This window comes from Ptychodera flava, chromosome 6 (assembly GCF_041260155.1).
Source record: "Ptychodera flava strain L36383 chromosome 6, AS_Pfla_20210202, whole genome shotgun sequence".
Lineage (NCBI taxonomy): Eukaryota > Metazoa > Hemichordata > Enteropneusta > Ptychoderidae > Ptychodera > Ptychodera flava.
In genome coordinates, this window is record NC_091933.1 from 31217004 (window position 1) to 31234927 (window position 17924).

Here is a 17924-nt window from a genome sequence, read left to right on the forward strand (position 1 = left end):
TACTATTTTAAATCAATTTCCACTATTTTTGTCTCCTTGAAGCAGTGTGAAGCAGTGAACTTCCTCACTGGAGAGCCCTCTCAACCACAAGACAAACATGGATTAAATGAAAGCTACAGACCATGTCAATATTAATCATATTTAACAATCAGAGAGCTATTTACAAAAGCTATTGGGCTCTGCTCTGACACATTGATGGTGTTTCTAATGGATCTACAGACACAAATGCAGGACTGATTCCTGACACCCTTTTGAAGGGTTGACATCCTTTTTGAAATATCGATTATTATGTGACTTGAACCCCCTTGTGAACAAACTATGGTATATGTCAAGGCTGATGCGACGGCAGGCCACTGAAACTCAACAGCTGTCATGGTGTATTCAAAATGACAATAAATTTGACAGCGTGAATGTGATTTCCTTTTGGAAACGTGACAAATTTGTACACTGCTGCAAGAGATGTTGCACTTGTTAGATGCATTTGTGAACAGGAATTATTTTGGCTGTGGGAAATGATATAACATTATGCCACAGTCCCTCCATCATGACCGTGATCATGCCTAGATTGAATGAGCCAAATGGAAGATAAACCCTACAAAGTAGCTCACAAGTGTGCATCATTCATGTCTTTGTATAGTCATTCAGTCCATTATTTTAAGTTCATTTGGGTAAATGTGTGGTTTATTTTACTGTCATCTTACTTTGAGCATCAAGACATGATTATTTCGTGTACATGTATGTCTGGTTTGTTAGTAGTTTTATGGATATTGTGTCAATAATATGGAATCCATGCCTTGTCAATCAGTAGCAATCATATGAAGAATCATATTGGTATGACTATGAGGGTGGGGAATTTTTTTTAACAGGAGAGCAGTAATGACATAGACCTTAGAGCAGAAGCATCTATGTGTGTCTAGTTGCTTCTGAGTGATAAAATATGATAAAAGTATGAAATGAGAATAATTTTGTTGGTTAAACAACTGTTCCACAATTGGAAAAAACACTGGCTTTGCCTTCATTTTATGATAGTCTAAAGATCTATTCCTACTTTAGGTACCCATCCATAAGTTCAAAACATGGAGACTACATCCTGGGCAAGCATTCGTATTTGATTATTAATTCACTTCAATTACTGCATCGAGAAACATGAAACATGTCATAAGAATATAGTCACTTTAGTAAAATAGTGAGAGTATGTACGGTTTTAGCAATTGCCAATCCAATGTTGTTTCGGGGCTCTGCTCAGAGCATAGTACAGCAAAAGATATGCATACATTTGTGTGTGTACATGCATGAAGCCATTTGTGTACCTTCAAAAGGCAAACAAACTTCTTGAGAAATGGGAGCAAGTTAAAGGCAAACTTATGGTTTAATAATTAATGATTTGTATACTGAAATTGCACAGGTGACCGTGTACTACACTATCACAGATGATCACCATATGTTACTTGCAATGTACTGGCTCAACAACACTACCGGTATGTGAAAGGTTGCAATATGACATAATCACTACATATACTGGGGCAAATATTTGGTTTTTACAAATTACACACAATTTCAGTACCAAGATATTTAACTTTTCCTTATCTGACTCTATTTGTGAAATGCCTGCCAGTCTTGCCTCATCAGTATGGGTGCAGTCTTTCCACTTAAGTATCAGGTTTGCTGTGCGTTACAGAGAAGATGACCGTAAACTCAACGCATTCTCAGTTCATGCTGTTTTGGTACAGTAAGTTGAATATTAATGGAGGTCAGGTGTGTGGAGGTCTTTCTCATCCATTTGTTATGGTCAAAACAGTGCTCTGAATAATTTGTGATCCAGAAAACTAATAATTTATACTTGATGCATGGAAAATAGCAAAATTGAAGAGTTATGTACCATGTGTGTACCAACAGACTGTTGTTGGTAGTTTAGCCGTTGTATTTGCATGATGTGATCTCCTGGCCAGGTAGAGAGATCAGAATCTTTTGTCCTCCTTTACTGCAAATTGATTATCACTTTATCAGCTTTGACAAAATAAACACCATGTTAACTTAAAATTTAAGTAGACACAAGCTCAGTGTATTATTGATTACAGGAAATGATGGTATCAATTGCTCAGCCCTGAAGATGAGTCCACCAGTTTTATGACAATATTGTATCAATTTAGGAATATATTTGAATTCTGTTGAGTCAGCACTATTTTATTGAACCAAAGAAAAAACTCTAGATATAGTTTGTAGGTGAGGATAAGTGCAAAATGTCCAACTTGACCAACACTGCCAATCCTATTAGTGCTATCAGGCTCCACCCACAAGAAAGTATTGATTTGACCAGTAATCACATTAGCACTTTTGTTACATGTAAATTTCCATATGTCCTACAGTCTGTACAAGAAACGATAGAAATTATCAGATAACTGGCAATATACAAAGCTGGTTATTTTTAGAAAGAGTGATCTACACGTTGATATTAGACACATTTTTGATATCATATAGAGAAGACTGACGTTTGGGATAATGTACTATTTGTAATAAAATTGTTCAATGGTTGATAAAGCTTGATCAAAAAACATCTCATTGAGATGACAAGATAATGGTAGTGCTGGATTGTGAAGTATTTTAATAGAAGGAGAATAGCTAAGGTATACACCGGATAAAAAGATTCAAATGTGCATCCTAGTCACAAAATATGATGTCCTGATAGGCAACTGAGCAAATGCAGAGAACTTCAGATGAATTACATGATGTTGACATTAAAGTGTGCCACCAACTACCAATGGGGGATTCATTTACAGAAATAATTGGCAAGAAAGCTGCAATTCAGTATCTCAATGTTATTATCACAGACTGACGTACTGTCAACCCATCTTTGATTACTGAGTTTCATGCTTCCTGGCGCAGTGGACTGAAATGTTTTCTCAGTAATTATAGTCTTTCTTTTCCTCATTTTGTGAAAAAGGGAAACCGAATAACAGGACAATCATGGATCTTTCTTCTTCGGCAGTTACATTTACAGCAACCTGGATAGGCTCATGATTAAATTACATAGACAATATCGGCACTGCTATATAATTCAAAGTGGGGTGCTGAATTCCTGACACACTCCATTCACACAATTGAATGTTTAAACTGAAAACAATTACCCTCAGTACTGGCTGAGGTATGCCCTATTGTCAAACACCGAAGTTCTTGTCCAAACTTGAATTTAGCTACTTGACTTGCAAAATACACACAGTGACATTTCCAACTTGCAGATCACTTTTCCGGTCCTCATTTACCGTGTTCAAGGATCAAAAGAGGGAAAAAAATTGTGGTACAATAAAGCCAAATACAAATGTACACAGGTAGAGGAACTAAAGTTTGGCAACAGTATCCACTGAATGAATGAAATAATAATGGGTAACGCCTTTGTTGTCTGTCCCTAGAAATGCGGGTCAAACTGCGTAAGGAATCTCCTACACCTCCAGCGACGATTACTAAAACGTCTGACATTCTAACTATTAAACATTTCTGTCGAATAATCTTTGACTAAACGACTGGCTGTGATTAAACAAAATAAACCTTATCTACGAAGCGTGGGACGTAAAACCTAACCCAATATTCCGACTTCCGGTTATGCCCTAACCGGCAGTAGGAAAGTCAGAATTATGCGCCAAATACCAAATCGATCAAACAATTTAAGTTTAAACTTCTGTCTCGTTAATTCAACACTTCTTGATGGTGGGATCTGGATTGCACTCGTCCGATCTCGCAAAAAGATTACACCGTACTTGTGAACTAATTAAAAATACAGAAACTTCGGTTTGCGAGAGGCTATCTGATGTGACGTTAAACAATACGTTAAAATCGTTATCGGCATGATCTGGTGTATGGGCCAGCCATACGATACATCATTTTGTCTCGCCTTCTAAATAGAGCCGTATTGAACTCTCTTCATAACAGTACTTATTCGGTGCAAACCAAACAGCCAAGTGCAAGTCGAAGGCAAAAACTATTGTAAAAGAAGTAGGGTTTTACCGTTTTTGCCAATTGAAGTTCATGTTTGGTACTTTCATACAGTGATTCCAAGTCCTCATACTGTTGCTTCAGAGCTTGCTTTTCTTCCAATACCACCAACCCGTACTCGGCCGCTTGAATTTTCTCATGGCTTGCTTCTGACAGTTCGCGGTTCAGACGGTCGATTTCTACCTTAAGTTCTTCAATACTTTCCATGTTTGTATCTTGGTGTGTCATTTTGTTACGTTGGGGCTTTGTTGGCAAAACGGGGCGAATATTTTGGTGGTAAAAGGGAGCTATGCACGACCACTGCCAGCCATGTTAATATTTATGTAGATATGATGACGTCATCTGTATACTACAACTGTAGAGGGCGAAATTTCAAAATGGTGGCGGCGTTCGTGATGTCGACGTCGACTTGAGTACGGTTTCGGTGTTTCGGAATTAACCATCCGCATGGACTTTGGTTCGTTGACCCTGTCTTCAGGACGTAATTGCACCACCACGGAAGCATTATATTCTTTTCCGAAAGTTTAAAAAATTCTTGTTGTGCAAATATCAAACGTCCTTATTTTGTTCAATGGCTTCTCTGTACAGTACATACGACAGGATGTAACGTTACGGTGCATCCCACACGCATAGCATTTCACTACAAGTTTTCTCAAGGTTGATTAGGAAGTTAAAACTACTTTACACGGAATATACAATGAGTGGTGGTCTAGCGCCGAGTAAAAGTACCATATATGTTTCAAATCTCCCGTTCTCCCTCACAAACAACGACCTCCACAAGGTGAGTGTGCAACCTGTGTGCCCAAACTGAGCGAAGTAAATAGGAAGGAAGGAATCGTGTAGAATGGTATTTTCATGATTTTCAGCCATTGACATATATGTTAAAGATGTGACACTTTTGTTCCCCATAACATAATGAAGTCAAAGAGTACGACAGGGCCCGGACATTACCAGAATAGCAGTGTTGCTTCTGCTGTAATAGATAATCGACAGAGCCATTATATTGGGGCAACATAACAACTTCAGATTGTCTATTGTCAATGTTGTCCTCCATCTCTCAGCAACATGGCTAATGCTTCATCAAATGTAGTCATAGATGCTTGGAAGGATGGTTAAATTGTTTGGTAGAGAATTTCAATCTGACTGATACAGGGCATGTTTTGCATGCAACCGAACATTATTGTTTATCTTGATATTTTAAAACTCTGATTATTAAAATAATGTCACTGTTGACAAAAATTCTGATTTTGTTTTCATTGTCTGAATTTATCCCCTGCATGTTTTATTGACACGTATGATTGATTAGTCTCTGAAAAATTTTGCGGACATTGAAATTTACAAATTATCTGATATCTTTACATATTTTCCAGATATTTGCAAAGTATGGAACAGTTGTCAAGTAAGTGTGTGATTTGTTATTGAAATTGACAAATTTATTTGCTATTGTATGATAAAAAAGACCATTGTCATTGTTGGTGTATGAATTCTTCTTGCAAATGTATGTGTGTAATGGTACTCTTAGGATCAAATTATTGTCAGATTGTATGTAGTTTATGGAGTCTGTATGGGAACTGGTTGATTGGACCCCCTGCCAATTGGATCCCCTGATTTCACACTTTGTATTTTTATGGTTGACATTCTTGCAGTTATTCAATATAAAATTCATGTAAGTGCATCATGGAAAGTTTCTTTTTCAGACGATTCCAAACAAAATTTTGTAATTAACACGTTGAATTTTATTCGTATATTGCCAGTACAACACTGATGACACAAACACCATGCACCAGCAGTACATGAAATAGAAAGTTGCTGTGCCTGAGTACTGTGATGCCCAGTGCAATTATAGATTTAATAGCAAATTTCTTTGTAAAGTCTCTATTTGAGGGCAATAAAAGTTGGGAAATCCCTACCCGTTATGTTTTGGGCATCATAATTCAACCTTTTAGTGCAAGACACATCGCTACTCGAGAATCACAACATTGAAAAAATGCATGACACGATATTGGCCTGCTGAAGAAAAATTACAAGTTGCTTTTTGAAATATACGTAAGCCTCTACACATCACAAATTAAATAAACTAGATACAAACTACAGATTTTTCGATGAGTGAAACGGGTTATAGCAAATCACATCACGACTACTTACAATGATTACAGGGTCCAATTGATCAGGGTCCAATAGGTTAGGGGTCCAATTAACTAGAAAACGTCTGTATCGTTGTATAAAGGTAGATGTAACAATCCATACAATGTTGGCATAATGTACTGTGTCTGCGAATTTGTTTTCAGGGACATCTTGCAGTGAATATCTATCATTCAGTTCTTGGATTAGAACTTTATGATAGCCTGTAGTGTCAGCAGCAAGTTGCCTGGTAGAAATCAGTATCTAATCTTGACCTTTCACAGAGTAAAGATATTACAAGTGACTGTGATTTTATTCACCACCAAATCTTCAAGAATGATTACTAAATTGTTTTGTTATGTGTAGGGTGACAATAATGAAAGACAAGGAAACCCGGAGAAGTAAAGGAGTTGCTTTTGTCTTGTACTTGAAGAGAGAAGAGGCTTACAAGGCAATCAAAGCTTTAAACAATAAAGAGGTAGGATAATATTTCCAATTACAAAAGGAAGTTAAAGTTTTACAATACTCTTCTGGTCTGCCACGTTTTTTGTGGACTTATTTTATAGCCTTTGGGTTTTAAACAATTTTTGAATGGTTTTGTGGTGAAGAATTCATCAGTCTCAACGTGCAATACCAATAATTGCTGCCATTTGATAATAGCATATGAAACATCACCAATGAAGTATGACAAAGTACCTCATGCTACATATCAATGATTTCCCGTCCCTCTCTGTGAAGAAATGCCTGAGATAACATCCTGGCTGATTTGACTGAATATTGTGATATCTAATATTTTTTCATTATTGTAGTTGTTTGGAAGAAGACTAACATGTAAGATAGCGACAGACAATGGAAGAGCATCAGATTTTATCCGAAGGAGGGATTACCCGGACAAGTCTCGGTGTTATGAGTGTGGGGTGAGTTTCCTACAACTTTATATTGCAATACACCTTTACCAACACAGTGGATTGACAATTTTAATTTCTTTATCACTTTCACTATGGAATTTCTAGAAAAGAAGTACAGTAGACAACAAATTTTGCCCAGAGACTAAATCACTTTCTTTTCCACCATACTTTCTCTTTCAACAAAACACGAAAACCATGATTCATATTTCTGCATTAGTACACGGAAACACCAGCAAAATATGAAATACATTCATGGGGAAAAGCATACAATGGTGATAGTCTATTATGGAGGAACCAACAGGGATGTGGAAATGCTAATTCAACACCCACATACTGATAAATCCGGTATAATCTGATTTATGGATCCTCTACCATTGAATTTGATGTCCATTAACTTTTATGTTGGTCAGTATAATTTGGAAAGAGGGTGCTGTAGGGAGAAATGGCAGAATTTGGAATACTTCATTTCTCTCAGTGTTTGTAAATCGTAACCAGAAGTAAGTAGTACCTGTCCAAGGTCTTACCAGTAAAGTTAGCGCAATATATCAAGCAATTACGTAATGCTGAAAGGGCTTTCTGGAGGATTGAAGATTTCTCACAGTGTTTGTTCCTCATATTTTGCGGTACAGGAGGTTGGTCACCTTAGTTACAAATGCCCAAAAAATGCACTCGGGGAGAGGGAGCAACCAAAGAAGAAAAAGAAAAAAGACAAGAGAAACCAAGATGAGTCGTACAGGTTTGTTTTTGATTTATTTCTCATTGATTACGATTAAAGACTTTTTGATATGTTTCGAACAGAAGAGATAGTAAACTTAATATAGTATCAAAGAAGTGACGCTCTGGAGTGTTTAATCAGTGACCTTCAACTTTTTAAGCTTGGAGTGCCAGATTTTCGGTAGAATATTAAATTGTCCATGCTCAGTTTTCAGATTGGATAATCATACTCAACATCTTTAATTATGTCACGATAAAATGTTTTCATGGATATGTATACTTTTAACATTTAAAATACACACCTTTATTGTGAACTCTCCATTCCTACTGCAGATTACATTGTGTATGTTGGATCGATCGACCAATACAATGTCATGTATAGTCCATGAAAGTCTGTTTGAAATGTTAGCATACATGGACTCAAGGTCAAGCACAAAGTGTTCAACCCTTCCACAGATACTCATAAGTTCTATGAGAGTTCTGTGTGTCAACAAGAGCATGCTGTCCTACAGTTTCAGCATTCCATACCATCATGTGATTGTTGTTCACACTGTACAATGTTGATCAATTTACAGTAAATATCTTCGCAATTTTCAATCACCATTTGTTAGGTATACACTACAAAATGTAGTGACGTTACTGCAGAGATATAGATCAATTGCCTAAGACCATGAAAGAGCTAGCGGTACATTGCTTATTTTGAATGTCATACTTTTTTCTGTTTTCCCCCGAAGCAATCAAATGGCCAGAGAGGAGGAAGAGGAGGAGGAGGAAGCAGAAGAGGAGGAGGAGTTCCAAGGAGAAGATCCTGCTTTAGAAAGCCTCAGCGCAGCTATTCAATATCAGGTATCAGAAGCTTTAAGAACAAATGATTACTTCAGACACTGGTAGGGTTTTGTACTCTATAAAATTCAATTTACCCTGAAGAGCAGAATTGCAGATTCCACATGGAAAGAGCAAATCTCACAGAGCTTTCTTCACTACTTCTGTTATTGAAATCCTGAAAACATGATAGTCTGTGATTTTCTTTAGTGATGAGCTAAGTGCATCATTTGGCTATCGTCACGGTGAGTTAACTTGTTCTAGATTCATACTCTGGGCTGGTTCTCGAAAGCCTAAATGTGCCTCCAGGCTTTCAGAATCCGACAAAGTAAATATGTTCCCACATAAGCTATAATGATGGACTGAGTTGATCATTTACCATTGATTGCAAGTAATACAGATTTTGTCCAGAGTGTGATCAGAACTTACCACATGAAAAATATGTCTTTTCTGCAGAGAGAGAGAATGGAAGAAGAAGAGTACAGGTATCGTGTCGCTACGGGAAACTATGAAAGTGAAAACCCATCAACCAGCGAGGATGCCAAAAAGCTGAAAATTAAGAAGGATGCATATTTCAGTGATGAAGAAGCAATTAGCGATGACGATTGAATGCACACGATATCACTGGCTTAATTCAGTCAGTTTGTTCGTCCTTGAAAAATAGTCACACATCCATTGCTTTTGGAACAGTCATGAACAGAACAAGGACGGGAATTTCAGATAAATATTTTTGTATGTCAGTGTGACAGAAGAACAAAAAGTTAACCATATTGTCTCTAGCTGCCCTAAAGTATGGGAAAGGCTTTGTATCTGGGTCAGTTTTCACTGGGTTTTTTTATGAATCATCGAACTGGATTTTAATACAACAAATCTGATGAACTCTGTAATTTTCTTGCCTTGATATATTCAGCAATGTAAAGTAACAATTAATTTCTCACGTTTTTTCTTCATTTATTTGAGAAAGTAAAGAACAATTAAAAAAAGAATAATTGTCATGAACAGCCACAGCTACAGTGTGCATTTCATGAATTCAATATTCCATAGCTGTATAATGGAAAATTTTCACTTGATGGCAAGTTTGCTACAGAATCCTTGATACTAGCTTCTGTCTTCCTTTCTGTTGATCTCCTCAGACAGTAAAGCACAGATGGTGCAGTATTGCATCGTACAATTATACCAATAGTACACAAATCATCTTTCTTTTTAGCTCCGCTGTCAGCGACGCGGAGCTTATCAAATAGGTTGATTTTCCGTTGTTGTCCGTCATCCATCGTCGTCTGTCGTCCGTCAACATTTGCCTTCTCCTCTGAAACCGCAAGTCCGATTGCTTTGAAATTTTATATGCAGTTCACTCGGGGTAAACTCACTTAAGTTTGTTCAAATCATGGGGAAATTTGCATATTTCTATTTTTGGGGCATTTTTTGCTGTTTTTGGTAAAAAAATCTTCTCTGAAAGCGCTCGTCCGATTGCTTTGAAATTTGATATGCAGTTTATTTAGGGTGACTTCAGTTAGATTTGTTCAAATCGTGGTGAAATTTGCATATTTGTATGCGGAAAATGTGGAATAGATAGCATGCATGAATCTGAGCAAATCGTTTTGCTCATAAATTCATTATACTTTTAATTTTGAGCTGTTCCCTCAACACCAGCTGTTCCATCTTGTGTATGAGGTGAAGCCCTTTGGTGTCAGAACAGTGATCACATCTGGGTTAGTTACCCACTGCAATGAGCAGGGCTCCCGCTAAGTCACCAAAATGATTAGCCAACTCATTAGCCAAATCAAAAATCTTTTAGCCATTTTGAGTAACTTTTAGCCAGTTATGATCTCGTGGCAACAGCTTTCTCGTCATTCAGGAGTCCCTAATTTTACAAATCAAGATGTTTTGTATGATGTTCATGATGGTTTTTACATTAACGAAATATGTGTTTAGTTTTTGCATTTATAATCAGTGTTTTTATGACATTTCAGGGATAGAAATCGTTTCTCATTTTTGGTGGTAAACTTTAAACACCAGAAATAAAATTAGGTAGCAATTGAATTCTAAAATCTGGTAGCAATGTTAAGTGTATATTACAAGAGGTACAGATTGAATATTTCTGCCACATTCAGTTAGTATTCACAGTATGATAGCTTGTCATAAGTTACAGGCTTCTCATGTGGCAAATTGATGCAGTCTTCCATAACCTAAATGTTTGAGCCACACAAGTAAAACAATTTTCCATGCAGAAGACAGCATTTATAGCACAATGGCAGTGTAGATACGATTATTGTGGTATTTAAGGGCCCGGTTTTACTTATATATCATAGTTGTGATCAAGCAGGCTGAAATAGCATCTTGAGTATAAGTACTTTTCTTGAGACAAAAAGGGCTGGGCCAAACACAACTCTTGTAAAACAAGACACAACGATATATGTTCATTAATAAATTACTCACTGTTTGAGGGCATTCATTGTTTTAATGATTATGATAATGTTTTAGCCCAGATATATTTTCATTTGATATTTTGATATCATCAAGAAATGTCTGGTGATGTTCACTTCTAGATTATTAAACTGGTGGAATCTACAAAAATATTACAATCATTCAGAATCACATAATTTCTTGTATAAGTTATAGCAGTTTGAAAGTAGGCCGGATAAGCTGAATGCCAAAGGCAGCAAAATTACCTTTCACCTATTGGACCACCCCAGGTGGTTTCTTGTGAACCATAATAATATATTGTGTAATTAGGGGGTCTTCATGCATAACATCACATGATGAGATGACCTAGACTTGACCTTTCAGAAAACCTCAGTTTTTCTCCTTTTCTTTTGTATTATGGCTCCGTTTGTGAAAGTTTCCTTTGAAATTATGGTTTTTACTATCAAACTGAGTAGTTGCAGGCCAAATTTTGATACAGCAAAGTAGGTAAAACTTTTGATAGACTCAAGGACGACCCAGGACTCACAGAGGCAAAGCAGGCCTCAGTGTATTCATGGACATTAGTTCATAATGTATTGTAGTATCGAACAGCAACAGTGTTTGTTTTACGTACCAGGGATTTGTAACTTTTTAAAACTGTTTCAATACATTGCAACTTTGTAGGAAGGAGGGTAAACTGTTTCAACATCTTACAACATTTTATTGTTAGGTGTAGTTTTCTGTTGAGGAGGTCTAAGAATTCAATAGCCACTACATTAGCCTAACAGGAATTTTTGTAGCCATTTTTAACTTTCTTTCGCATTTGGCGAATTGGGCGAATAGGTAGCGGGAGCCCTGCAATGAGCCTAGTTCCTTGAAAAGTAGAGCTGTTCAACGAGTTTTGATGCCTTCAGCGATGTTTGCTTGGCTCGAATTTGGATCTGAGACATTTTTACCGAGATTATTGTCTGTTTGAATCAAATTCAGACTGGTGAGAGACGTCTGTAGTATTCTGTGGTGTTTAAGTCGCACTTTAAATAATTTTGCAAAAACACCACTGGGGCGCTATTTTCATCACTGATCAAAATTTCAAAGAACTTCGCTGCCCACATGCTCCAGCTGACATCGATCTAAATACCCGTCGTATCCCTTTTAATAGTATTAGTGCCAAAGACACTCTTTCTTGAGCTGTATTTTATGAGTTCTGTTCGATATGAAAAGTTTGTGTTGTTTGAGGATTTAGAACATGCTGAAATATTGGTCAAATGTACACTGACTTTATCTCACATGCAAGGAGAGTTGCCAATGTGGGATACACAGAAGTCTTTCTTTTACGTTACTCTACACTGAACATTCCATCACGCGCCTGTACCTCTACTCAGCCTACAGCCAGACAACGTTAAACACTCATTTGAAACATTGTAGTGTCGCTATGTAAATTAAATCAAGCTCTGTGCAGAACTCTCACCATGACGTAATATAAAGTTTGGACCTCATGCAAGCACAGTCAAACTAGGAAAGAATAGTCCAAGAAATAGGATATTAATGTCATAAATATCTTACCAGATATATTATTATCAATAAAGCTGTTTTGATTTTGCACCAGGGTGGAGCTTCCTTTCCGCTTAGCAATATTTGATAAAACCACCGAACGTGTACGACTTATACTTGACATAGTAGTCTATAGTGTGTCCCGATGTAGCATGAAGATGCCATATACCACTACGTCCATAGGGAACCCAGCAATGTTCTCCACAGCTTGGAAACAGAGGGGTGGCCAGTTTACATGACAATGCATAATCTGCATGTTGTTTTGTTGTGAAAATACATTCTTTTGTATAGTTATTAACATAAGCTTATGAATAGATTGCTTCAAACACCCTGAAAAATCCCCCTCAGTTGCGGAGAATCCTTTTCAGTCTCTGATGTTTTCTTGCTTTTTGCTTGTTTATGAACATATTCATGACTTAATAACATAGCGTAAACATGAAGATGTATGTTCGTTTTTAATTAAAGCAATAAATAAGACATACAATGTGAAATGAAGTCTGAACAGCAAGTACACTCGAGCTCCATAACTCTCCCTGAACTATAAAATACATGGTTAAAGTTTTATACATTGCTTTATTTCAAACAAACAGACATCTTCATGTTTCAGTTATACTAAGTATGTGTTTGTAAACAAGAAAAAAAACCAAACAAACAACAAGCAAACATCAGAGACCGAGTTCACTATGATATATACAGGTATGAGTGATAGCGAGTGCATATCAGATTCATGGAGGTGAACTGGTCGAAAACGAGTGCTATACCCAATGCTGAGGTGCTTTATTGCAATTCAATCATAACAATATATTGAAATACACTTGTGAAATGTCAAAAAGGAATTTTTCTCTAGCTGAGTGCAAGCTGAGAATTTTTCTCCAGCTATATAGGATATACTGCATGGTTATTTTATAGGTCTCAAATTACTGTACATGTATTTGTGCCATCAATATACTGATATGATATGATAATGTGGTAATGTTAATTAGGAAACCAGGCAGACATATTTTTCTACAAGTTGAACAAAATCATGTTTGCATTCAGGAAACAGGTATAAAATTTGATAGTTTTCAAGTTACGCATCAACATCATTTTGAACACTAGCAAGTAATCCATGCATACGGTCCTCAGTCTCCGATGATGATGATGATGATGATGATGATTAATATTTAAAAATGAATAAAAATACATTTGGACTTAGTAAATTTGCTGTTGTTGTTACCATTATTGTTGTTGTTGTTGATAGTATTTGCAGAAAAGAACAAAGTATGCGCTGCAAAATTCAATACAGCTTAATATGTGCTGCAAAATTCAATACAGCCTAACTTTACGGTGAATGGTAAAAATGTTTAAGCACATGGTTTAAGTATGATTGAGAAGGACTAATGTGCTTTGACTCTACGTCGAATTTTATCGCTTTCGATGCTTGCTAGGTGCATTTTTGGCGATGGAAAAAAAGTGTATGAAAATGAGACACCCCTTGGGTAAAGTTAGGCTGTATTGAATTTTGCAGCGCATACTTTGTTCTTTTCTGGAAATACTATCAACAACAACAACAATAATAACAACAACAACCGCAAATTTACTGAGTCCAAATATTTTTTTTTTTTCATTTTTAAATATTTAATCATCATCCTCATCAGCATCATCATCGGAGACTGAGGACCCTATGCTATGACTAAGCTTGGCCTAAGGTAGTAGTCGCCACCAGTGGCCAAAATATGAAATATATCCCACAATGCAAAAGGCCGTATTCGACCCTGAGTGCGAATCTCATGCTGTCTTAACAATAAGTAAAATGGCGTGGCATTTCGTAACCGGCGTGTGACCGGTGGCGTAGTAGAGGAAATTGTGTATGTCCAGGGTGAGTATGTGGTATGTGATCTTCCTTTGGCATTTCTTAGATAATTTGTCAGCCAGAAGGTATCCTCAATGTTATAACGAGAGACATAAACTTGTCTTCTCGACAACACCGTGAACGGCGGCCAGTGCTGTTGCGGAGTGTGGTCCTCAACAGCACTGAGGAGGAAGCACGTTTGAGACACACAATTAGGTATACCATGGAGGTTGAAAAAGAGATACACAGTAACTCCTACTAGCTTCCAAAAAGGTGCTGAATTGCCAAAATATGTACCAGCTATTCAGAAAATGCGGAACCCGTCACTGGGAATAGTGGTATTTAATCAGGACTGCGTAAAATGTCCTGACATGTGATGTAATCACATGAACTTCATGATGAAGCCAATTTCAAACAGAAACAAATGGACAAAAAGCAAGACGTGCATTCTGTTTGTTAAGAAGAAAAGGTATGATTATGGATTATAAGATGCATTATAAATTTGACAAGTGTATCAACACTAAATCTGTAAGTTGTAGTATAATCCTGATGTCCATGATGCGCATCTTGTAATTCTCCTGATTCTTTATTGCGTAAAGAGCTTGGGTATCATGAGAAAAGCATCCAATAAGTGGACACTAAAAGTGGCAGGATAGTAGTAGGGACTGGAAACCAGTGTTTGCAGTGTAGTCATTATTTCTTTCATTTGCAGTCATGACCGGGTGGACTGACCAACTTGTGAGCCTTGAAGGAAATGTTATGTTAATTAATACATATATTATTTTGCAGGTAGGCAAGTGGTCCATATTAACAGCACCATGCTTAGAGGAAATTCCCTAGTTGCCATCAGAAGGATACAGACGTCCATATTGGCGCGTCACCAAAAGAAAGTCAAGCCATCATCAGAAGTGTTGCAGACACTACCAGATCTATATGAAATCTTTGAGAGCAGTCATGTAACGCATAAAGCACCGTTGGTCCGCAAGTACAGCTGCACACCAAGGTCAGCTGTATTTGTGTCTCATTTGCAGGTGAGGTGTCTGTGTTCTCAGAAATCAGTGGATGCTTGCTTGCAGAATGAGGATGAGCTGTCAGATGAAGAGGCAACCCTCGAGAACGCATCAGGCAAAGTTGATACTGTGATTTCATCCAGTGAGCGGGAGAAAATGCTGGAGGATGCCCGACAACTCGTAGACATGTGGCGCAAGTCAGGAAAGTTTGTACCGGAGGAGGTGACTGAAAGCCAACTTGAGCATTTCTTTAAACTTGAAACGAAGAGCGGCCGAAAGAAATACTTGAAATTTCTGGCCCGCAAAGAAATTTTCAAGAGAACAGATAGAATGAAGAAGCTGCGGAAGGCGGAAGAGAGAGAAAAACAACAAACTGGTGAAGAGGAAAAATTCGAGAAAAATACCATTTTTTTGTATATACGCAACAGTACCATGGCCAATAATGATTTGTGGAGTATGGCACGTGGCATGCGATTTGGTCCAAAACTTATCATTGACCACAGTTATGAAGATGATATGACCATGAGGGAAATAAAAGCACTAGTCAAACAACTCTCTGAAGTCCTCGGTGCCATGAAAACGCAGTGGGAACCATTCCACATGCTGTGGACAGATATCAGAAGAGGTGGCCTCGTTGAAAACGAAATCCAAAGAGTGTTTGGAGATTACTTGGACAAACTTCTCATTGATACCACATATGAAACTTTCACTGATATTTTCCCCAGAGAACAGTTGGTGTATTTGAGTGCAGATTCTCCAAATGTTCTTATGCAATATGACCCAAACAAGGTCTATATAGTTGGGGGTATGGTAGACCTGACGATAAGGCCACGCATTTCACTTGCAAAGGCCAAGCGGTACAACATCGCCAGTGCACGCCTACCCCTGGATCACTATATGAAATGGGGTCCGGGCGGGGGCAAGAACTTGACCGTCGATCAGATGGTGAAGATCATGTTGGAACTGAAAAAGTCTGGAATTTGGCAAAAAGCACTGAAACATGTGCCAATGCGGAAAATTGAAGGGGTCTACGAAGAGGTCAAGTCGCCTAGGTACACCCAGAACCGACAGCAACCCATGGCATCTAGGTCCAACAGACAAGTCCAACAACAATCACTCACAGGGAAATTTTCCTTCAGCCGAGCATCCAAGCCAGTTAAGGAGCAAAAGGAAATGAAAGAAAACAAACGGGACCTTCATGGGTTGTGGTATGGTAGGACTCCGTATCCTGAGGAGCAGTCATACTTTACTGCCAGGAGGAAAGGAATGATAGCCAGTGACACTATCCCACCAAACTTTGCTGAGAAATACAAAAGGACAGTGGAAAAACAGAAAAATGAACGATACAAACAGAGGAGACAGATCCACAAAGAGTATCTAAAAGACATATTTGAATAATTTTCACAGCCACAAGGGTCAAGAGATCAGTTACAAACATTTTCCAAGTTTCAGAATGGTGATATCTATGAGACAGAATACTGAACACTTGACTTGGGTACAGCATAAATTGCAATTGCATATTCCAATATAGCCTAATGAAACGATTTTATCACGTGAAATAATCAGTTGCCCACATCTTCTCCTGGCATTTTTCACGACTTAAATGCCACCATGAATGCTGTTCATCCTCCCTGTGTAACAGCATACATGTAGAAGTTATCTGACATGTACAAAAAATAGTACAATCAGCCTGCCAAAAAGCCACCTTAAAAAAAAATTCAACTGATGATTGGTCAAGATGAAATTGTTCTGAGGATTCTTAACTGAAAGAGTTGTGTGTTTCAAAGATTACAAATTGTGAACCAAAGCACTGAAAGAGTTGCTTTTTGTCTTGTTACTGGTGGATTCATAATGTGTTAATTTACTTGAAGTGTGAAGGCATTTTGCAGTCACAAAAGAATTAAACTAAAGTATTACTATCATATTACATACTTTGTCGGAAGTATTTATTTTTTCCAGGATTTTACTTGAGTAATCCTTATCCTGCCAGGCCTATCAGTTCAGTAACTGCTGTTAACTGCCCTCCAAGGCCAAATAAGAAGAGAAAAGGTTTTGTTTCTCATTCTTATTCAAGTTGACCTAGACTAGCCAAAACAAATTATTTTAAACAATGACAGCATGGCAGTAAACGTAAAATTTATTGTCTGTAAGACCTCATGCATACAATGTACACTTCTAAACAGTAAAGTTGCCTTGCATGGTGCAAAATGTTAGAATTGCCTTTGCCTGTTAACTGTAACATTCCCAATATGGGTTTTTCTCATATGGGTAGTTGGATCGTCTGAGCTGAAATAAAACCCACAAAACCAACAATAAAAATCTGCGTCACGTCGCCACATCATATTTGTCAGACACCTATAGGATGAGAAATTTGTTTTTGCCAAAGCTGATATGGCAATGCCAGAATGTAAACGAATCGCCATACATGTGAGCCAAGTAGATGTGTTCCTTTTACAAGTAAAAAGAAGTAGCGCTAAAACTTTATCGTGTTGGTCACCCTCGCTTGTTTTGCCAAGAAGTCCAAGCAACTGCTGGTGTTGTCTTGAGTTTGTAAATATCATTCTCTGTTGTACAAAA

General features: G+C 37.5%; 3 protein-coding genes across 5 annotated transcripts in view; 2 read left to right on the plus strand and 1 right to left on the minus strand.

The window, feature by feature from the left end:
* LOC139135505 (protein bicaudal D homolog 2-like) overlaps positions 1-4321 on the minus strand; it is a 35745-nt gene extending 31424 nt beyond the window's left edge. Inside the window, exon 1 of one of the 2 annotated variants that reach the window (XM_070702910.1) lies at positions 4000-4321. In XM_070702910.1, coding sequence (XP_070559011.1) covers positions 4000-4215 — 216 coding nt within the window. In that variant the 5' untranslated portion in view covers positions 4216-4321. The remainder of the gene's footprint in view (positions 1-3999) is intronic. The other variant, XM_070702911.1, reaches the window with a different exon arrangement.
* A 30-nt stretch (positions 4322-4351) lies between these two features.
* LOC139135510 (zinc finger CCHC-type and RNA-binding motif-containing protein 1-like) lies at positions 4352-10282 on the plus strand. Its single transcript, XM_070702918.1, has 7 exons — positions 4352-4768; positions 5358-5386; positions 6475-6586; positions 6918-7025; positions 7646-7752; positions 8465-8576; positions 9009-10282. The coding sequence occupies exons 1-7, from the start codon at positions 4685-4687 to the stop codon at positions 9159-9161; spliced, it is 705 nt and encodes a 234-aa protein (XP_070559019.1). The 5' UTR covers positions 4352-4684; the 3' UTR covers positions 9162-10282.
* Positions 10283-14249: 3967 nt separating this feature from the next.
* LOC139135475 (tRNA methyltransferase 10 homolog C-like) lies at positions 14250-17274 on the plus strand. 2 transcript variants are annotated; one of them, XM_070702864.1, is made up of 2 exons: positions 14250-14364; positions 15127-17274. In XM_070702864.1, exon 2 carries the CDS (start codon positions 15156-15158, stop codon positions 16743-16745), a length of 1590 nt encoding a protein of 529 aa, XP_070558965.1. In that variant the 5' UTR covers positions 14250-14364; positions 15127-15155; the 3' UTR covers positions 16746-17274. The 2 variants fall into 2 exon arrangements, with proteins under 2 accessions (XP_070558965.1, XP_070558966.1); XM_070702865.1 differs by having other exon boundaries at positions 14288-14375.
* The last annotated feature ends 650 nt before the right edge of the window (positions 17275-17924 follow it).